Source organism: Pseudorasbora parva, chromosome 20 (assembly GCF_024679245.1).
Source record: "Pseudorasbora parva isolate DD20220531a chromosome 20, ASM2467924v1, whole genome shotgun sequence".
Taxonomy (NCBI): Eukaryota; Metazoa; Chordata; class Actinopteri; order Cypriniformes; family Gobionidae; genus Pseudorasbora; species Pseudorasbora parva.
The window spans coordinates 9113880-9135249 of record NC_090191.1 but is presented as its reverse complement, the minus strand read 5'-3'; the positions used below and the strand labels follow the sequence as shown (position 1 = coordinate 9135249).

At 38.6% G+C, this 21370-nt stretch overlaps 1 protein-coding gene across 1 annotated transcript in view; it reads right to left on the bottom strand.

Moving 5' to 3' along the window:
* The window catches only part of LOC137049054 (zinc finger protein 721-like), a 54144-nt gene extending 35262 nt beyond the window's left edge, over positions 1-18882 (bottom strand). The window contains exons 1-2 of the mRNA XM_067427446.1: positions 18822-18882; positions 17354-17673 (exon numbers count right to left, since the gene is read on the bottom strand). Coding sequence (XP_067283547.1) covers positions 17354-17612 — 259 coding nt within the window. The 5' untranslated portion in view covers positions 17613-17673; positions 18822-18882. The remainder of the gene's footprint in view (positions 1-17353; positions 17674-18821) is intronic.
* Between the last annotated feature and the right edge of the window lie 2488 nt (positions 18883-21370).

Here is a 21370-nt window from a genome sequence, read left to right as displayed (position 1 = left end):
AGCTAAACCTTCCTTTTCCCAAGAGTAGACAGCTGGAATATAAGAGTATTGCAATAAAAGAGTTGAATCATAGACCTTGGAAACTAAGCCACTATAGGGGGTATCAGGGTCTAGCCCAGGGGTCGCCAACTGGCGGACTCCGGTCCGGATCCGGACGGCGAGATGCATCCATCCCCATCGCGAAGCCTTTTGACGCAATTAAATAAATAAATGCCAAATGCAATTTAAAATAAATAAATAATCACATCATCAGGCAGCTCAGAAGAACCGTTTTTCCTATGTTGCCACGGTTGCGTTGACAGTTAAAAGGGTTGCACACCGGACTGAAGCTCAGCGGCGCGTCTCAGGTATCTCACACCGGGCGCACACATTATATACGCGCAAGCTCAGTTTTGAATCGACTTCTGACAGAAGAACTGCACGATGAGTGTATCTCTTGTAGCACAGGGTGAAATCAGTATAGATGGACGATTTGAGGGAAATATAATATAAATGTAATACATCGTGCAGCTCTTCTGTCAGAAGTCGATTCAAAACTGAGCTCGAGCATATGTGAGTGTCCGGTGTGAGATCCTGAGACACACCAATGAGCTTCAGTCCGGTGTGCGACCCCATTTAAGGCTACGTTACTATGCTCACTATATGTTTAGACACGCAGTCATGCCTGCAGTGAAGAGACTGAGAGCAGAAAGCGGCGCGCAAAACAGAGGCTGAATCAGAAATTGGCCCCTTAACCCTCATCCACTATTCCCTACGTTAGTCCACTATTACAGTACACTTGAAGGAGTGAATGAAAACGAGTGTGTGAAGTCGGACAGCTGTTGTGTGTACATCGGCTGTACACTCGTTATTGCGGTGCAACAAGTGATTGAATGAGTGCACTCAAACATATCCACTGTGATTTCAGACACCACCACAAATGGCTGTCCCCATTTTAAAGACACCTTATCCTCAGAAGTCTGAGGTAAGGGTGCAGAAAATAAATGAGCCAATTTCTCACATGCACTGAAGTTCAGACAATGTAGCCTATATTCACTTTTTTATTTTTTGGAACCAGGAATTGTTATGCAGGATTGTTATGCTTCCATTCCATCTTTAAGTTCAACTCAGCTCCTTTTGAGATGTTATTTACGTTTTTCTGGATTTAAAGGAACAGTTTAAATAAAGAGATAAAATATTTTGTGCACTTTTTCATTTTTCCAACACTGGTGGCACTTTATTTTTGCCTGTTTGTGTTTCTGGATGATATTGCTAATGATTTTTTACTAGTGCAATTTGAAGCACAGAGAGAGCAGTGCTGAAGATAGCCCTACATTTAGTTAGGTAGAGACTATACATGTGAATGAACATTAAATTATGTTATGATATTTCTGTTTTGTCTTTCAACCAGGAGCGTTTGTGTTAATTGATTGTTACTGTTTATCTCAGTTCAGCAGAAAAAGCACTTTAGTTGCTAGTAATGTTGAAATTAATGTATTTTCAGTGCAGATTTAGAGATGAAGGCATTTTTTCATTCATCATATTTTTTGTCAGACATGGCTACTGGTTGAATTAGATATTTTGTACCGACGCAACTTAAACAGAACAACCTCAAAATGAAATACATTTTGTGAAGGATTACCTATGTTTGCTTTAACAATATGAAAAGACATGTTTATCTAATTGAGAACATATATTTTGTTCAATAAAGACATTTTAATCTGCACTAATTTCTTTAATCTGGCAAAGAGACATCAATTCATGTTTTTAGGTATATAATTGTCCGGACCTCGGCCTGTGAGGAAGGTTTTTTTCTGGACCCCAAGCAATTTTAGTTGAAGACCCCTGGTCTAACCACTTCCACAGAGGATGTGGCAAGACGCCAGTTGCCCAAGGGACGCCATAGGCTTTCAAGGCTGACCTCAATCTTAAATATAAAAAGAAAGAAAATTCAGGTAAGGAGAACTCTAAGCTTAAGTCCTGAAATGATTTGATGCCCTTGTCACCGAAAATATAATTCAGGGTGTGAACACCTAGATTGGACTAAGCTTTAAAGACAAAGGGTCTGTTACCAGTACATAAAGAAGTATTATGGCATAATGGTGTTAATTAGGTGTAAAAAGGGGCCTTCCATAATTTTCTCAATCTTTCTCCACACATCAAGGGAGCATTCGAGAATTGGTCCATAGTTTTTCTTAGAGCATTTGGAGATAGCTGAAAAGGGTAGATCTTGCAGGCGAACAGGATGGGTAATATTCACTTCTAAATCTCGCCAAGAAACCTGAGAATCAGGATTGACCCAGGATTGACCCAGGCTTGATTGGTCTTATTTGAAACGCCAAGTTATATAATTTGAAATCAGGAAATGACAGACCCCCATCCAATTTCTTACGCTGCATTGTCTTGAGTCGGATTCTGGGTCTTTTCATATTCCAGATAAATCTAGAAATAGCCGTGCTGAGCTCTTTGAAAAAACACTCAGGAGGTGCTAACGGTAACATGGAGAAATATAGCTGCAAGCAGCCATTATCGGGGCCAAGCGCAAAGAAGAAGACAAGACATGCCAGCATGGCTGGAAGTCTCAAACCAACTGCAACAATGAGCCAGTAACTCTTTCCCCGCCAGCGTTTTAAAAAAAAGTTGCCAGCCACCGCCAGGGTTTTTGACAACTTTCGCTAAAATTTGATGGTCCACAAAATATTTTCTTCTATGAGTATATGAACATTCTATATATCAAAATAAAGATTTGAGCCTCTGCTTTTCAACAAAAAAACTATTTTATTTTATCTTTGTTAGTTCTTTTTTTATTGCCACTTGAACATAGGTAGGTTTTGTCAAAAATACAACATTTTGGACAAAAAGCTGAGAAAAACACATTTTTATCAAACGAGTGCATTTTCAAGAAGAATACAATCAGATGTTGTTTCCTTCATACATAAAACTTTCCAAAATAAATAAAAATTTTAAATAAATGTAAAAGACATCAAATTTAGGCACTGTAATTAGCTTTTGAGTTTTACACAGAGTAACATTTCCCAGGATGTAAGGGGACACCACAACTTTTGCAGTAGAACAAAGTCTCCTTCCGCAACCCCATACGTACGCAAACTCTGCATCCTCTGGTTGGGTGTTGCTTTTTGGGAGTGGGCAGGATTGGAACAAGTTCATGAACAGCAAAACTGACATTCAGCCTGTTTGTTGGGTCAGTGTTGTATGGTGCTCTAGGGGTGTGTTCAGTTGGAGGGTCAACGCTTTGCTCCCCACCCCCAGCGTACTCTTGGCTGGTCCAGGATTTTATAACACTGGATGAATGAGAGAAGTGTGTTACAATTGCCCTGTGGGTGTTTCTCTTTGTAAATGACAAAAGCGTTGAACAAACTGATCTGAAACAGATACATGACAAATTTCTTCGTCACGCAATGTTTTGGTCTAGTTTGACAACGCCATTCATTTCATTATTGTATTCCACAATGCATGCTGGTTTTTCCTTCACAGCTTTTTCTTGGTGGCCTCTCTGCCATACCTCAACATGTTCCATGTTGTTCTGATGGAATGTTGTGATCATTTTCACTGTTTTTTTGTCTCTCCATGCCAGGACCACCACGTTTTTGTTGTGACGCATGATTGCTTCCCCAATCCTACGGTCAGCATTTCTGACATCTCGAATGACTGGCGGTTCACCTCTGTTTTTCCTAATTGTACCACAGACATGGGTTTTCATTTCAAGTAGGTGCTCACACAGTCGTACAGAGTTGTAAAAGTTGTCCATAAACAATCTGTAGCCATGACCTACTAGGCGATCAAGAAGAGAGACAACTGTGTCTCAGAGGGCAGTGCTTTCCCCACAATAGGGCTTCATGTTAAAACAGTACCCTGTATCACAATCGCACAATATGTAGGATTTTCCTCCATATTTGATGGGCTTGTGGGGATTGTACACCCTGAAAGCTAGGCGCCCACGCCAAAGAAACATCCCCTCATCAATGCAAATGTTTGGCTTGGGCTGATACAATTCGCGGAATTTGGACACAAGGTGATCCAAGACAGGGCGGATTTTGTACAGCCTGTCGGTACAATTGCCTGGCCTTGTTGTATTATCATTGAAGTGAAGAAATCTCCAAATTATTTCAAACCTGTTGCGAGGCATGACCTTGTTGAAGTAGGGGGTAGTTAACATGTCATCTGTGCACCAGTACATATCAAGTTCAGGCTTATGGATGATACCAGTGAGAAAAAGGAGCCCCATGAAAGTTTTCATTTCTGAAACTGTGACAGGCTTCCATGCATGACATCTAACATGTTGTGAAGTGTCATCTATAGCCTGAATACATTGATCTGCATATAGGTTGGTCTGATCAACAATGCTTTGAATCAGTACATCAGAAATGAACAACTTAGCAAAGTCTACATGTTGCTCTGACGCAAGAGCAGCAGCATCACCGACAGGCCCAGGATTCTCAGTGAAGGGAATGTTTTTTGGCTGCCAGTTAATTTCATGCCACTCAGGATCTTCAGGTTCAGCATCTACAGCTGGATGGTTCACAGTAGCCGTTGCTTGGTCACCAGCAGCACCATGTTGATGTACTTGACGCATCCGCCCTCTGCCTCTGCCTCGCTGTGATCTACCTGTAAATAATTATATGAATAATTGGAATTACTTTCAATAAACAGACAAAAACTCACACACACACACACACACACACACACATATATATATGTGTGTGTGTGTATATATATATAAAAAACTACAATATTTGTGTGTGTGTGTGTGTGTGTGTGTGCATGCATTTTGTGTGACTGTGTGCGTAAATATAAGCGTGCAATGGCCAAATTGTTTCTCTTTCTGCAGATTTATCACATTGTAATATGTATTTATATGTGTGTGTGTGTGTGTGTATGACCTCATCCAACATTATGCACAAAGATAGAAAGCTTTCTCAGGCATTTTCTTATCTTATCTTACCTCTAAGCGTTCTGCAACCTGGGAACGACGAATTACAGCTTGGCCTTGAATGTGTCCACTCACTGTCCGAAGTATCACAGTCTGAAGTGTCACTGTCCACTCTTAGTCCACTTTGTCTTCATCCAGATCGAAGGGTCAATGATCTATCGGCGGCACGTCCATGACTAAAACTTTCTGTGACAAACATGTTTATCTCTTTCACTGACTACTTCATCCCAATCAGATTCAGAATGATCAAATAATGAGTGATCAGACTCCGAGTCTATCAACACCTGCAGTACTTGATCAGCCGTATACCTCTGCATTTTTCTGTCTGATATTTTGACCTACATTCTCGCTACACCACTCCTTCATGTTAGAGAGCCGATCGCAGTCTGTTTCTTTGATCATAAAGTTCCGCACTCATTCAGAGCATGCGCACGGAAATTTCCGGGTATCCGTGTTTTAGGTTGTATATGGTACAGAAGACCCGTGTTTGGCCGCGAAGCGTTTTTTTTTAAAACCCGGAAAATTCTGTGTTTGGCGGGGAAAGAGTTAAGGACCTATTAAGTTGATTTTAGGCAAAATAGCAGTAAAATTTGAAATACAGTCAATAATAATGATATAATAGTTTATCACTTTCGACTAATAGGTGGCACCGTTACGAAACTGATGGTGTGGTGTAGTCAGATTGAGGTGACAATGACACATGTAAAGTTTGGTGTCAATATGTCAAAGCATTGCAGAGATACAGCCTCAAGAGTAATTTTTGCATCATGGCTCAACTCTGCTGCAGTGGTGTATGAAAAAGTTTTGTCTATCAACACAAAATCCATAAATATTTGTCGGCATGGTCGGAAGACGATACGGTTCAATTTAGGTGAAAATCTGACAAACGGTCTAGGATGAGTTTGAAAAAGTAGGTTTTTAACAAATAAGAAGATGGAGGACAGATAGGTTTGCAAAATATGGCAAAATTAGTATCCATGTTCTCGGCATGAGCCAATTAATGTATTATGACCAGTTTCATTACAATGGGCTAATTTAATCAAAAGTTATTAGCATTTTTGTACATTTTATTACAACTTTTGACCACAAGGTGGCACTGCCCCAAAACTTTTTGAGTACCTTCAGGACATAGAGCGGAAGACACATATCGAGTTTTGTAACGATACGCTAATGCATTCGTAAATTAAATTAAATTTCGCATTTTAAACAAAAACCATATGCCGAAACCTGGCAAGTGTGGTATTGTTGGACTCAGCAAGGATTCAGGAGACCAAAAAAGTTAGTCCCATCAAAAATTTTCAACCACACCCAAAGTTATAAGCGCTCGGGGAACAAATATCCACTAGGTGGCGCTGTTTCGAAACTTCTCTGGCTACTTCAGGGCATTGTGGTGATGACCCATACCAAGTTTCGTAAAAATGGCTGACATGGTAAAATCTGATATAATTCGACTCTGCATGATTCCCCGGATCTAACGAGACCAATTTTATGATTTTTAAACAAATGGTTCAGAAGTTATAAGCAAAAATAAGCATTTTTCGTATCTCCAGAACAGTAGGTGGCGCTCCGCCGAAACGCCGCATGTTGCTTCAGGTCATGCTTGTGATGATATGTACCAATTTTGGTTTGAATACGATAAAGTGTTGAGGAGATATAGCCTTAAGTGTGTTTTCGCAACTGCTACGTAAAATTTGTTCGCGCTTTTTTCGAAAACCATTTGACGAATCAACATGATTTGCAAGATTTTTGTCGCCATGGTCTGAAGATGATCCGTTTCAATTTTGGTGAAAATCGGAGCAATGGCCTAGGAGGAGTTCGAAAAAGTAGGTTTTTCTAAAAATTGAATGCTATAGAATCGTCTTGAGTCAAGGAATCAGAGGAAAAAGGAATTTTGTTTCTAGCTATTAGGGTTGAAAAGTTATAAGCATAAATATGAGTGGAATTTTGGACAGGTGGTGGCGCTAGAGAGAATGAGTTAGAAACTCCAAATTTGGTGTGTTTACTAAGGGGACTATCCTCTATCTGTGTGCTAAAGCATCTTCGTACCTTCGGTGCTTGGCACCTAATAAAAAAACTAACCGTAGGAAGCACATTAATTTTAATAGTAGATATTCTTCTGTGAAGAGCTAAACATAAGGGGGACCACCTCTCTAAATCTTCTTTGATCTTATTCAGAAGTGTTTGATGATTACATTTAGGAATAAGATGAATTGGATGAGATATGGTGATTCCCAAATACGTAAACTGTTTAACAATGGGGATCACGGGAGGCAGGCTATTAGATTCCTGTCTCGCTGAGTCATTAAAGGGGGGGTGAAACACTCAGTCAATCTAATGTCAATCTTGAGTACCTATAAAGTAGTATTGCATCCTTCATATCTCCGAAAAGTCTTTAGTTTTATTATATTTATAAAAGAAATATAGGCTGTACCGAGTCTTTCTGGGGGAAAAAACCAAGCGCCTGGAGGCGTATCGTGTGAGCGGAGCTAAAGAATGACGAGCCCGCACAAAGCGGTGACGTCCTCAAGCGTGGAGAAGAAAACGCTACCCTAAATAAACCATGGCTATCAATCAGATTTAACTAATACATATATGATCCAGAATCAGATCCGGAGGCTGAAATAAATTGAACAGGAGAAGCAACAACAGCAGGACGTCCGTCTCTGTGGTATGTACTGTATTTAGTGGCCTGTCAACATTTGTGTGGGTTTACTCGCAGTTTATGAGGACATGATTCGGTTTATGGACTATTGTATGCGACTAAACCTTAGCAGTAGCAAGTAAAACGGTTTTGCATGTCAGACTAGTGTAACGTTATACATAGAACAACAATGGAGTAACCGTTAGCGCATTTGAATGACGAAGCACGCTTTGTGAGAACGTACCCTAGGTTTATGTTTGGGTGGTTTTACAATAAACAACTATATTGGTCAGCTAAACAAATGTATTTAAACACACACCATAGATCGCATGCTCCATTGATAAATTAACTAACATCATACACGATCGTGTTGTTTACTGATGTTTACTTACGCGACGATATCCAACAACATAGACATTTGAAGCAGTTTTACTCACTTACTTTATGTCACACACATTGGTCTGTTTTATAAAATCATTAAATAACTTTGAAGAGGCAGAATCAGAGTGAGATATTTGAGACCTGTCAAGTAGGGGATAATGCACAGTATTAAAATCCCTGCCTATCTCTAGATGGTAGTCATTAATACTTAGAATGATACGGATAAGCTGTTGATATAACTCGTTATCATATTCATTGGGGGCATATACTGAAATAAATGCGCATTTAATATTTGACCATGTGCCGAATACGCCCATCTGCATCATTTTTAGAACAATGTATGGAAAAGGGGAGGTGGCGCGCTATCAAAACCAGGACCCCTTTAGATTTATTGGCAGATGAAGAAAGAGACTAATTTATAGTGCCTATTCTGAAAACGATGTACGTCACAGGCTTTTAAGGGAGATTCTTGTATTAATACAACAGATGCGCGTTTAGATCTTAATCTAAACATTTGGTTCTCTTAACAGCAACTCAACAATCAGTCGTGACACGCATACTGAATATAAAACCAAAATTTGTGGACTCGCATGGATAATTCATGGCATCTGGAACTTTAAATGAACAACAACAAAAAATGAATGAGAAGGCAGAAAGCAGAGTTATGGGTCCTGCACACTGTGCGTTTTTTAAAATCCTTTGCGAATGTCCCTTGTCAGACTGTACGAACATGATCGCCATATCACACTGTAAGATCTCAGTTGGCATTAATGTCAGACTGCATGATGGTGAAGGTGCGCTAAAAACTTGTCCGGAGTTTTATATCATCAATGAATGACGCGTTCAGTGACGATGAGCTGCATTACACATGGGACTGAAATGCTGGCTACAAAGAAATCTCTAGCTCTCGTTTTGGTCATAGTTTGTCTTGAAAAACGGAGATATTTGACTGTCGTCGTAGGAGAAGTCACACTGCAGGATTGTGTACCAAATCTTCTGACACTGCCAGAATTTAGTCCGAGGTAAAATTTAGGGTGCGTTCACACTTGTAGTTCGGTTAGTTTGGTTAGTTTGGTCCGGACCAAAAAACAAAAACAAACATAATAGTCCTGGTCCGCTTAGCGTTCACACGGGCATTTTTAACAGCGAACCTAGAGTTACTGAACCAAAGGCACAGGGAGACGCTCACAACCTGATTGGTCGGTTTATATGACGTAGGAGCTCGTTTACCGAACATGCAAAACAACGCTGTGTGCGGATTACACGCGCGGGCATTTTATGCGTGTACATATGGCATTATTTTTTACCAGAGTACTCATGAAGAGCTCATGAAATGTTCACAACATTCAAAACAACGCTGTGTGCTGGATTAAACGCGATCATTTTATGCGTGTACATGTGGCATTATTTTTACCCGCTGAGAACTCATGAAGAGCTCATAAAATGTTCAAAACATTCAAAACAGCAGCAGGATATCCTCCGTTGTGCAGAAAAGAGACGGCCGTTCTGTCGTCTGTACCTGCTAATAATGGGCAACACAGGAACTTTGATGAGAAGAGCCAGGTATGCTTTTTGTGTGTTTTTTCTAGCATTTTCGAAACATGCTCGTCAGACCAAATATTGATGAGGCTCTTCCTCGTTGCTCTACGTTTGCCCTCTAACGTTAAAGTTACTCATTTTGGATAACGTACATCGATCTTTCCGCGTCGTCAAATCAGCTGCATTATGCGTCGCATCTTGTGACATTATACGTCCGGTTTTTGGTCCGTTTACATGTCTTTGGTCCGTGTAGCGTTCATATATCAATCGAACCGCACCAGAGTTCGTTTGGAAGCGGACCGAGACCCATCTTTTTAGCGGTCTCGGTCCGCTTGTTTGGTGCGCACCAGAGTTCGGGTGGCAGCGTTCACATATGTTCAAATGAACCGCACTAACCGAGCAACCGCACCAGGGTTCGTTTTAATCGAACCAAACATGACAAGTGTGAACTTGTTAATCGCAGCAGTCATTAATCGGCTGCCGGTGAACATGTCAAACTAACGACCAAAGACGTCAGATTTTAGCCTAGGATCAGAAGAATCTTTTAGGATTTGCTAAATTTGTCTCAGACGGCCAAATCGTGGCCAAAATCGCACAGTGTGCACCCGGCTTTAGAACGAACTCTCCTGCCTGCCAACACAACAAAGTCATCTGGATACGTGGCAATAGTAACAGTCGATCACTCGAGTCCTAAAGCGGGCTCGGCATCACAGTTTCACAAGTTGCTGTGATAGGCGAGCCTCTATATCCTTTTATAGCGGTCACGGGCTGCTGGCCTTCATTCCAGCTGGCGTGTCATCTCCTGTGGGCAGAGGTGTAGCGAATGCCTGATGTTGGTCCACATAAAAATCCACTTCAGCTGGCGTTTCGAGAAGAGAAGTCGATCCGCGATCAGTCACCTTGATCGTAGCGGGCTAAATCAAGAAGGAAGATATCCCAAGCGGTTTGGTTACTGTAATCCGGGAAGAAGAGAAGCAAGCTGTTTTTATAAAGTATCTGACCCGTGGCGCGGGCTCCTTTTAGGATCGCGTTTCTGTCCTGAAAACGTAGCATTTTGAAGATAAATGTTCGCGGGCCCTTTCTGTTGCTGTCACCGGTATAGATGCGATGTGCCCTTTCTATCTACCTAAACTGGTAGCAAGAACAAACAAGGGGAATGTCCCAGGTATTCTATTTTACACAAAGTCAGATCTTATTGGCCTAATAAATTCCAAGAATCCAATCCACAACCTCTCAAACCTATCCATTTCAAATCTAACAGTGTACGTCAGTTTCTCCATAATGTATATATCATGCATCACATCAACCCAATTTTCCTTTCTTGGCGCATCCACCTTTAGCCACTTTCTAGTAATTCCCTTTTTTTCTGCTAGTAGCATAATTTTAAACATTTTACAATTCAGATTTTTTTTTGCCTTGCATATTAAGTCTTCCCAAAAAAAGTGAAAATTGAAAGGGAGATTATAGTTTCAGTTCCATCCAATATTTCTCCATCGAAGGACAAATCCAGAAAATATGAACATGATTTGCATTCTGCTCCCCACATTCCCGACAAAAGCTTGTATCCCGATATGTTTCCGAGCTGGAGTTCTAAAATCTCTCAATACGTTTTTCCACCCATGTTCCCTCCAAGTTAAGGATGATGTCACTCTCCATATTTGTTGAGTGAGATCTTCCCATTCTTCATCCATCAATTTTATATTTGCTTATTTTTCCCATTTTTGTTTTATGTAGTGTGTATAATCTCCTTTTAAAGCTTCTATTCCTCAATATATCTTCGAAATTAGTTTCTTGTTTAGTTTAGAATATACGGAAATAAAGAGTTTAATAATGTTTACCTCCAGATCATAATTTTCCTTTTTTTTATATCATGCTCTAAATAATGCCTCATTTGCAAAAAAAAAAAAAAAAAATCTTGATTTACCAGACCAAATTGTTCTTTGATTTCTTCAAAACTTTTACACTTCTTATTTTCTAATAGTTCCCAAAACATATGAGGGCCTTGTTCCCAATTTTTAAATCTATTATCTTTTGTATTAGGGAAAAAATCTGTATCATATCCTATCCACTTTAACAGATTGTTGTGTGTTAATTTGTTCTTTGTTACAATTTCAAACCACAATTTGAGTGAAATGTCAATCCATGGATTGGGTATATTTTCCGATTGATGCCTGAGTTTATTATCCCCGATAAATACCTGTATTGGGGGTTCCGTCGTCATTTTCAATTCAATTTCTTTCCACCTAGCAGAGCAGGAGGGATTACATAATTTCAACAAAGGTTTTATTTCCGCCGCTTGATAATAAGGCTTTTTAAGCACGGGAGAGCTAGTCCCCCCTTCGCCTTAGACAGTTGTAATGTTTTATACCTTATTCTAGGTTGTTTTCCTTGCCAGATATATCTCAAAATAATTTTATCCCATTCTGTAACTTCTTTGTTCAGTATCTCCACTGGTAGATTCTGAAACATATATAACACCCAGGGGAGAACATTGGTTTTAATCACCTCTACTCTAGTTGTAAGAGTCATAAAGGGGATTAAATTCCACCTTGCAATATCTTCTTTTAATTTGGATATTAGTGTGTCGTAATTTGCTGATTTCGGTTGGCCAATATCTTTTGTCAAATTAACTCCTAGATATTTCATTGATTTTAAATCCCACTTAATTTTATAATTTTCTTTATCATCTTCGGAGGGGCCATAATTAAAAGTGAGGGCTTGTGTGTTTTCTGTACATTTATTTTGTATTCGGACATTTGACCAAATTTCTCAAATTCTGACATGAGTGCTGGCACGGATGTATCAGGACTACATAAGAATATTAGAACATCATCTGCAAAAAGTGACAACTTCTGACATGTACCCTTTATCTCTATGCCTTGTATTTGTGCTTTTTGTTTTATGGATTGGCTAAGTGGTTCCAAAAAAAATGCGAAGAGAAGGGGACTAGCCGAACAACCCTGCCCACATCCGCGCCTTAATGAAATAGAATTGTATAAACTACCATTAATCCTAGCCATTGGGTCGGTATATAAGGCTTGTATTGTCCTAATTATTATATCATGGAAATGTACCGTATTTTCCGGACTATAAGTCGCTCCGGAGTATAAGTCGCATCAGTCAAAAAATGCGTCATGACGCGGAAAAAAACATATACAAGTCGCACTGGACTATAAGTCGCATTAGGGCAGAGATGGAGCCGCGCGCATGCGAGCACGCGAGCACCCGCGCGCGCATGCGAGCACCTGCTTGCGTGCACTCACTCGTGCCCGCTTCACTGCATAACCCGAGCAGAAGAAAGAAAGTTTGAAGTGAGTGAGAAACTTGTAAAGGACTGGCGAAAAGCAGAGGTTACTTTAATTGTGATGAAGAAGAAAAAGAAATCTACTTGCGGACTGTAAGCAAGATGGCCAGAGCTGAAGGAACGAGTCCACAGAGGCTTGAACTCTCTGCCGGGAGAGGCTCTGCCGCGCGAGACGAACGCTGTGAGAATCGTTCTCCGCTGCATGTTTTACTACATGCTGTTTGTATTTTGCAGAATAAGATTTTCTTTATGGGGGCATTTTGTTTGTGTTCAGTCTTTCTAAGTTGTTGTCTATAAGTAAATATTAGGCTACAGGAGCAGCATAGAGCGCATTCTCGCGGCTATATGTTTATTCTTGTCAGTCAGTATGAATTAAATTTGATATATAAGTCGCACCTGACTATAAGTCGCAGGACCAGCCAAACTATGAAAAAAAGTGCGACTTATAGTCCGGAAAATACGGTAACACCCTAAAAGGAAATCCCACCTAACAAAATCAACAAAAAACGCTTTTAGATGCTGTAGATCATGTATCTACTTTAGTCTCCTTAAACGCTTGTTTTTTGTGGTCGACAGCTTATAAGTCGTATAAGCTATAAGTTATCTGTTTATTTAGCTTGTTTGCTGCACACCTTTTTACATATCAGCTTTTAGACATTGTTCTGTTTTTTGTTATAAGTGAAAAAAGACAAGGCGACCGCTTCACGCAATACAAAGTCAATGGAGAACGTACCCAACGACCGGTGTGCTCGTTCAATGGTGAGTTCCAAGGAAGGCGGTAATTCAAGCTTTTCTCTCAGGAGGGTCTCAATGAAATCGACCATCGACTTCCGCTCCTTCTTTTAAGCCGTGAATCCTGATGTTGTCCATTCTCAAGCGGCCCTCTTGATTCATCAGTTTGGCTGTAACTTGATTTTGTAACTCTAAAAGTTCCAAAGTGGCATCCTCAATATTTTGAATCCGGTCTTCCGACTCCGTTAGGCCCCGCTCTGCCTCATCCATCCTGCTATCCATTTTTTGTATGTCCTCCCAAATTACTTTGAGGCTATCCCTGTTCTCACTGCGAAAATATCGTATCTCTTGCAGCACAATGTCCAGAGTTGCCATGTTATTAGATGAATTCTGCCGAACTACCTCATCTGCTTTGCTCGTGGCTTTGCTAACTTCGTCCTCGGTTAATGTTGGCCTCGTTGCTAGTCCTGACTGATTTTCGACGTCTCCCATGTTTTTCCACTGTTGTTTTTAGTCTTCCTCGCTTTCCCTCTTGTCATGATCCTACCCCTTTACTTTAATATCCTAATTTTGATGCTTCCAATCTGAGACAAGAGGTATTTTAAAATTTTAGTCGGAGAGCTGTTACTCTATGCTGCCGCCATTACCAACGCCAAAACCGGAAGTCTCCGAAAAAGTAGTTTTCAATCAGCTGAACAAATTCTTAAGCTCGAACGGATACTATGACAATTTTCAATCTGGTTTCCATCCGCATCACAGCACAGAGACAGCGGTCATAAAGATTATAAATGATATTTGCCACAATACTAATACAGGCAAAACATCAATTCTGGTACTACTGGACCTCAGTGCTGCATTCAACACTGTTGACCACAACATACTTCTAGACAGGCTGGAAAACTGGGTTGGGCTCTCTGGGATGGTCCTCAAATGGTTCAGGTCACACTTTATAAGGCAGAGGTTTTCATCTGAGTATAGGTGACCATAAGTCTGAGTGGACGTCCATGACATGCGGAGTCCCACAAGGGTCAATTCTTGCACCACTCCTGTTTAACCTGTATATGCTGCCACCGGGCCAAATAATGAAAAAGAACCACATCTATATTGCTTACCACAGCTATGCTCATGACACCCAGCTCTACTTAGCACTGTCACCTAATGACTACAGCTCCATTGACTCCCTGTGCAAATGCATTGATGAAGTTAACAACTGGATGTGCCAAAACTATCTTCAGTTAAACAAAGACAAAACTGAAATCACTACATTTGGAAACAAAGATGAAATTCTTAAGGTGAACGCATATCTTGAGGCTAAATCAAGTCAGGAATCTTGGAGTGATTTTGGAGTCAGACCTGAGTTTCAGTAGTCATGTCAAAGCAATAACTAAATCAGCATACTATCATCTGTAAAATATTGCAAGAATTAGATGCTTTGTTTCCAGGCAAGACTTAGAGAAACTGGTTCACGCTTTCATCACCAGTAGGGTGGACTATTGTAATGGCCTTCTCACTGGCCTTCCCAAAAAGACCATTAGACAGCTGCAGCTCATACAGAACGCTGCTGCCAGGATTGTGAGCAAAACCAGAAAATATGACCATATCACACCAGTCCTCAGGTCTTTACACTGGCTTCCAGTTACATCTAGGATTGATTTTAAAGTACTATTACTTGTTTATAAATCACTCAATGACCTAGGACCTCAATATATTGCAGATATGCTGATTAAATACAAACTCAACAGATCACTCAGATCAGCAGGATCAAGTCAGTTAGAAATACCAAGAGTTCACTCAAAGCAAGGAGAGTCTGCCTTTAGCTATTATGCCAGCTGTAGTTGGAACCAGCTTCCTGAACAGATCAGATGTGCTCCAACAGTAGCCACATTTAAATCCAGACTCAAAACACATCTGTTCAGCTGTGCATTTACTGAATGAGCCCTGTGCCACTCATTGCACCTTATCTTATCTATGCATCATCTTTTTATTATTTTGTATAATCGTTTTAGTTTACCTTTGTTCTTATCTTCGGTTGATGTTATTTTATATGTTCTTTTGAGTTAAAGGTGCGCTATGGAGCTTTCTGTCCACTGGAGGGCGCCTATTCAAAACAAATTGTAGTTTGATGACGCAAAGTGTGAGCGCAGCATCTTGGGAGATGTGGTCTTCTCATCACAGCCGGTGGAAAATAGGACTCGGGCAGAAATCACGTTCATGCATGCGGTTATTAACGTTACTGTAGTCTAAAGCAGAGCAGGACCGAGTGTTATGGACCTGAGCACAGCTGCTGGAGCGATTGTTAAACAAATACCCGCCTCGCGAATACCGGGACTTTTATTATGACGGGATGGGACACATTCGCCGGGCGCCTGCACAGATCCGCTCTTCCGGTTATGATTTTGAGGTAATGTAGCTCTGTTTATCATATTAGATACATTTAAGTGTGTTCAAAACGATGTTATGACTTTACTCCGTGCGTTCACTTGTTCACACTGCTAAGAGTAAAGCACTCCTGCCAAATAAAAGCCGAAACCGAGGGTAACGCAGATATGACGCAATTGACAGGCGACTCCCTCAAATGCAATGTTGAAACGTCCCTGTCCTTAGTTAAAATAGCAATTTTCTCACAATTTACAATTAGTTGGAAACTTCTGGGATATTGTAGGTACTCAACTGAACAAAATATATAACACCGGCCTGATGGTTTTTGGATATTTTACTGCAAAAATACTACATAGTTCACCTTTAAATATGATGAGTGAAAACAGGGTTTCGGTGGAAATAGTAAGTTTGACAATACGGTTTCTGTATGTGTAAATCTATGGAGGGTATGATGAGTGAAAATGGGTTTAACAAGAAGGTTCCTGAGTAAAAAGAAGGGAATAGTGATTAAAATGGATTTTATGAACATGTTCGAGAAAGAAATGAATGAGAGGTGATCCAATTAAGATGGTTCATGTATGTAGGCTGTAAACTGAAGGATGTTTTATTTTTATATCAGAACACTATTGTGGATCTGACCATTTTATTTTATAAATTAATTTTTATTATCTTTACAACTGTTTTAACTCTCCTTGTTTTAAATTTTTAATTCGTACACATGGTATTCTTTTTTCTCTCATGCATATGTTACCACTATTTTAAATAATTTCTATGTAAAGCACTTTGAATTGCCATTGGGTAAGAAATGTGCTATACAAATAAACTTGCCTTGCTGCAACAATTTTAATTAAGTTAATTTAATTTGTTTGTTTGCTCGACCCATTTCACCATGGATAGTTTTTCTAACATAGGACAATATCAAGTAGGATTTGCTCAGCGTTTAAAACTGAAAGGGCCGATTCCAACCATATTCCTGCAAGCAACAAGTAGTGCTTTTATCCACTTCTTGACTGTCGAACCCACTTCTGATTAAATTGAAAGTTTCTTAGTAAGACAACATTAACGGTAATATCCCCTGTGCTGTCTAGATCAGTGTTTCCCAAACTTTTTTCAGTCATGGCACCCTTTGAAAATTTGTAAAATTTTGTGGCACCCCTTCACATACATTACGCTAGGGGTGTAACGGTACAGATTGCTCACGGTTCAGTATGTATCAAGGTTTAAAAAAAAAAAAAAAATGTAAAAAAAAATACAATCATCATTTGATTATACTGCAGGGTTTCTACTGATACAAAGCCATATGCTAATCGCTGAAGTAAATCCCATACTTTCCGTAAAACTGTTCTTACGCACTTACTACGCACAGAACTGTGCACACACTGTTGATAAATGAGGCCTGGACATTTGAACAAGGATCAAATAACTAAGTTTTGAGAATGAAACTAACCTGTTAGTTCCTCAGTTTCTTCATGTTTCACTCCCGATGCGCCTTCAACATTCATGTCTTCACTCTCCTCTTTAATAAGCGCCAGCTTTGTTTGTTCTTCAGTTTCTTCATGTTTCACTCCCAATGTGTCTTCAACACTCATGTCTTCACTCTCCTCTTTAATTAACACCAGCTTTATTTGTTCCTCAGTCTCTTCATGTTTCACTTTCAATGGGTCTTCAATATTTATGCCTTCACTCTCCTCGTTATTAAACGCCATCTTTACAATAGTGTCACGTAGATCTCAGTCTCTTCACCAGGAGTTTTTTTGTGTGTTTGTCCTGTTTAAGAATAATTAACATAAATAGAAACACATCCAAATTAAATCTCCGAGGGTCTCAATCAGATCTAGTTCAGTAGCTCTGTGTGTAGCTAGCTAACCTTCTACAGAACAGAACATTTATAACTATGTCAGATATGTTTTTACATATTTATGAACGGACAAACATTCTTCATAAAATAGCCTAACAGGGTGGAACTTTAAAGTCCTCACAAAATCAAAATTGATCTTATTTCCTTTATTAGCACATATTACAGGTCTTAGGGTGAACAATTAATCTGTGCAAGTTACAGGAAAAAAAAAGTTTGCCGTGGTAATCTTTAATCAAAATCTCAAAAGTTACTTACTAACCATGTTAGGAAGTCTAAAAAAGTACTTACTAATAAGGTGGAAGATGACTTCAAAGACACAGTAAACTAATAAAATTGAAATAAAAATAAATAAATAAAAAAGATATATAATATGTATGATTAAAAGCAGTTAATCCTATTGTATGACAATCGAAAAACATTTTGAGATTATCATAATTTCATTGTTTATAGTTCTTCTTGTGGTACGATTGAGATAAAAATGTTTAAATACAAAATTGTATTTTTTAATGTCTATTATATTTGTTTAAGTGATAAAAAGCCCTAATTAAGTAATTTAAGTTTTATTTTTAAATAAACATTTTATAGAAAATATAGGTAAATCATAGAGACAGAAAAGTCACTGTATATTATGAACAGCCCAGCTTATTATATTTGTATTCATTTATGTTTTCTCTATAATGAAGTATTGTCTACTTAGTGGATTCTGGATTGTGTGCAACAAATAATAAAATTGACCATATTCTATAGGGATGTTGAAAATAAAGGACATGATACATTTAAAAATAAATTTAAAACCTTTGTGTGTAGTTTCAAAAGCTCAATGTCTCTTATCTCTACTCACCAGTGACCGAATTCATCTTTATGATACTATGATTCACGATATATGGAGAGAAATGAGACACATCTTTTTCTGTTACTTGTGTATGGATTGGGCTTTTGCTCACAAAATAAGGTCCATTAATGTTATAAAGAATTATGTTAAGTTAAATGTTAAAACGATAACATTGCCTGAACATTCTGCATTGATTTAAACACTTTAAAAGCTTAAAACACAAACCTTTGTTCAGCAGAATCGATCGCAACAGATGACGAGCGCGGCGCAGCCTTATTACGTCACAACACTAATCCAAACTAAAAGTCCTGCTTAAGTCACAGATGTGACATTCACAGACAAACAATAAACATCATTTGAATTATTGCTAAAATACATATTTAACCCTTGTGCTTCCTTATGGACATTTTTGTCCTTTTCAGTTTTGTTTTTTGGATAACTTTGCCTGTGGTAATGCTAACTGCATAACATTTGCCACATGTGTGTATTTGTATTGGAATTTTAATATTTTTTAATATTTAATATTTAACTATTTTGCACTAGGTACAAAAAAATAGTTACACTCAGGTCCTTTTGGACAAAAATGTCCACATTGAAAACCATTAAAACTGCTATTTTTGATCCCGTTGCCATTTAACTTTAAAATTATGCAATCTTTGTTAATAGGCTTTTATTCTGTTGGCAAGGCTTCAAAATTGTAATGTCAACAATTTTTACTAGATGATGGCATTTTTTCTGGTTTGGTGTATAAAGCAAATAGTCACTTTATTACATTTTTTTGTTTATGCATATTATAAAGCCAATTTGATAAATTATGCAGCTATAACTTTGTGAGTGTGTTGGAATGGATGTTAGAGTGTGTGTGTGTGTGTGTGTGAGCCTGTTTATGTGGTTTATGAGGACACAAATTTGTATAACTACATGGGTATTACACTGGTATTACACTATAAATGTGGTTTATGAGGACATATCAAATGTCCTCATAATTCAAATGGCCTTAAAAACATACTAAATTATGATTTTTTGAAAAAGTAAAAATGCAGAATGTTTCCTGTGATGGGTAGGTTTAGGGGCAGGGGCAGTGTAAGGGGATAGAAAATACGGTTTGTATAGTATAAAAACCATTACGCCTATGGAGAGTCCCTGTAAACCACATAGACCAACATGTGTGTGTGTGTGTGTGTGTGTGTGTGTGTGTGTGTGTGTGTGTGTGTGTGTGTGTGTGTGTGTGTGTGTGTGTGTGTGTTTGTGTATGTATGCAATAAAAAAAAATGTGTGTAGGTATGCATGTGCTTGCTTGTAAAATCTGAGAGAGAAAAGCTCAACTGCAAATCACAAATCTAAAAACTGTGTGCACCAGTGGAGTTTTGCTGGCATCTAATGGGGAAAAGTTGGCATTGTTCTAAAATTTTCTAGCAGTTTTAGAGTTAATCATCTTTCAACATGTTTTATATATATATATATATATATATATATATATATATATATATATATATATATATATATATATATATATATATATATATATATATATATATATATATATAGTGTATTAAATAATGTTCATAAAATAATTTTCATAAATTTAAAACTCTATAACTTTTTACTTCAGCAATAATCTGCCATGGGTCTTTTTTTAAAATGAGACCAAAACTAAGTCTGTGCTCCCAATCTTATTTTCTTATAATAGTTTTTTAACATGGACATTTTTGTCCACTTTTGACCTGTGTGTAGAGTTTAGATTCTCTACCCGAGCCCGAGCCCGAACCCGAACCTGACCCGAACCGACCCGCGGGCCGGGTCGGGCTGAGATTTCCCTGCACTTTCCTCGGGTCGGGTAGGGCCGGGCCCGTGATCAAGCGTTTGTTTTTTTAATCATTAGCCTACTTTACTAGTCTAATTGGGTGGGCAGAAAGCTATGCTATAATCAGAAATTATATGTATATTTAGCAAAGTAAGAACTAATACAACAACTAAGAAACAAATGTGTAGGCTACAAAGTTGCTCGCGTAAACACTGCACTTTGCTTAATTAAATATTTTTGAATCGTTTCGTTTAAAAGTGGACATTTCAAGCTTTCTATACGCATTGTCATGTCTGTGAGGCAAGTATAGCCTGCTGAGTTTCGGTTTATTTATGAGACGCGCGCTCCAGTTCATGAGATGAAATGAAAGCAATCACTCCCACGACTTCACCTCGCGATTATAGTCTGCTATTTGCTTTTTATTTATTAAATCCAGGCAATTGGCCCAAGAAACCTTTTTTAAAATTAAGATACAATTTAAACAAAACGAAATAAATGCTTTCTACAAAACAAAACTTAATATTAAACTAAATATAACCACCAAAATCATTTCTGACCCACTCGCATCTTTTCACTCATCGTAATCAGATGAAATGTAAAAATAATATTATAATATTTAAACATAAATATGAAGGAAAAAACACATTGTTTAATGGCTACAACAAAGTAAGCTACAGATAAATGTCTGAGCTGGATTTGAGCAAACATCAGTTTACCGGTGAGCGGATCATGAGCGCGCGCCTGCGGATTATTGAGCGGAGTCAAGTCAACTTTATTTATAGCCTATAGCGCTTTTACAATGATGATTGTTTCAAAGCAGCTTCAAAGTGTTAAACATGAAAATATTGCAACAAAATGTTATTCGGCTGTACAGTCGCTGTGGAGAAAACTGAAAACTAAATGTAGTTTTATCATGAGCCTCACCAGTCCGCTTTGCTCATTACAGGCTCGTTCTCAAAACGCCCATGTA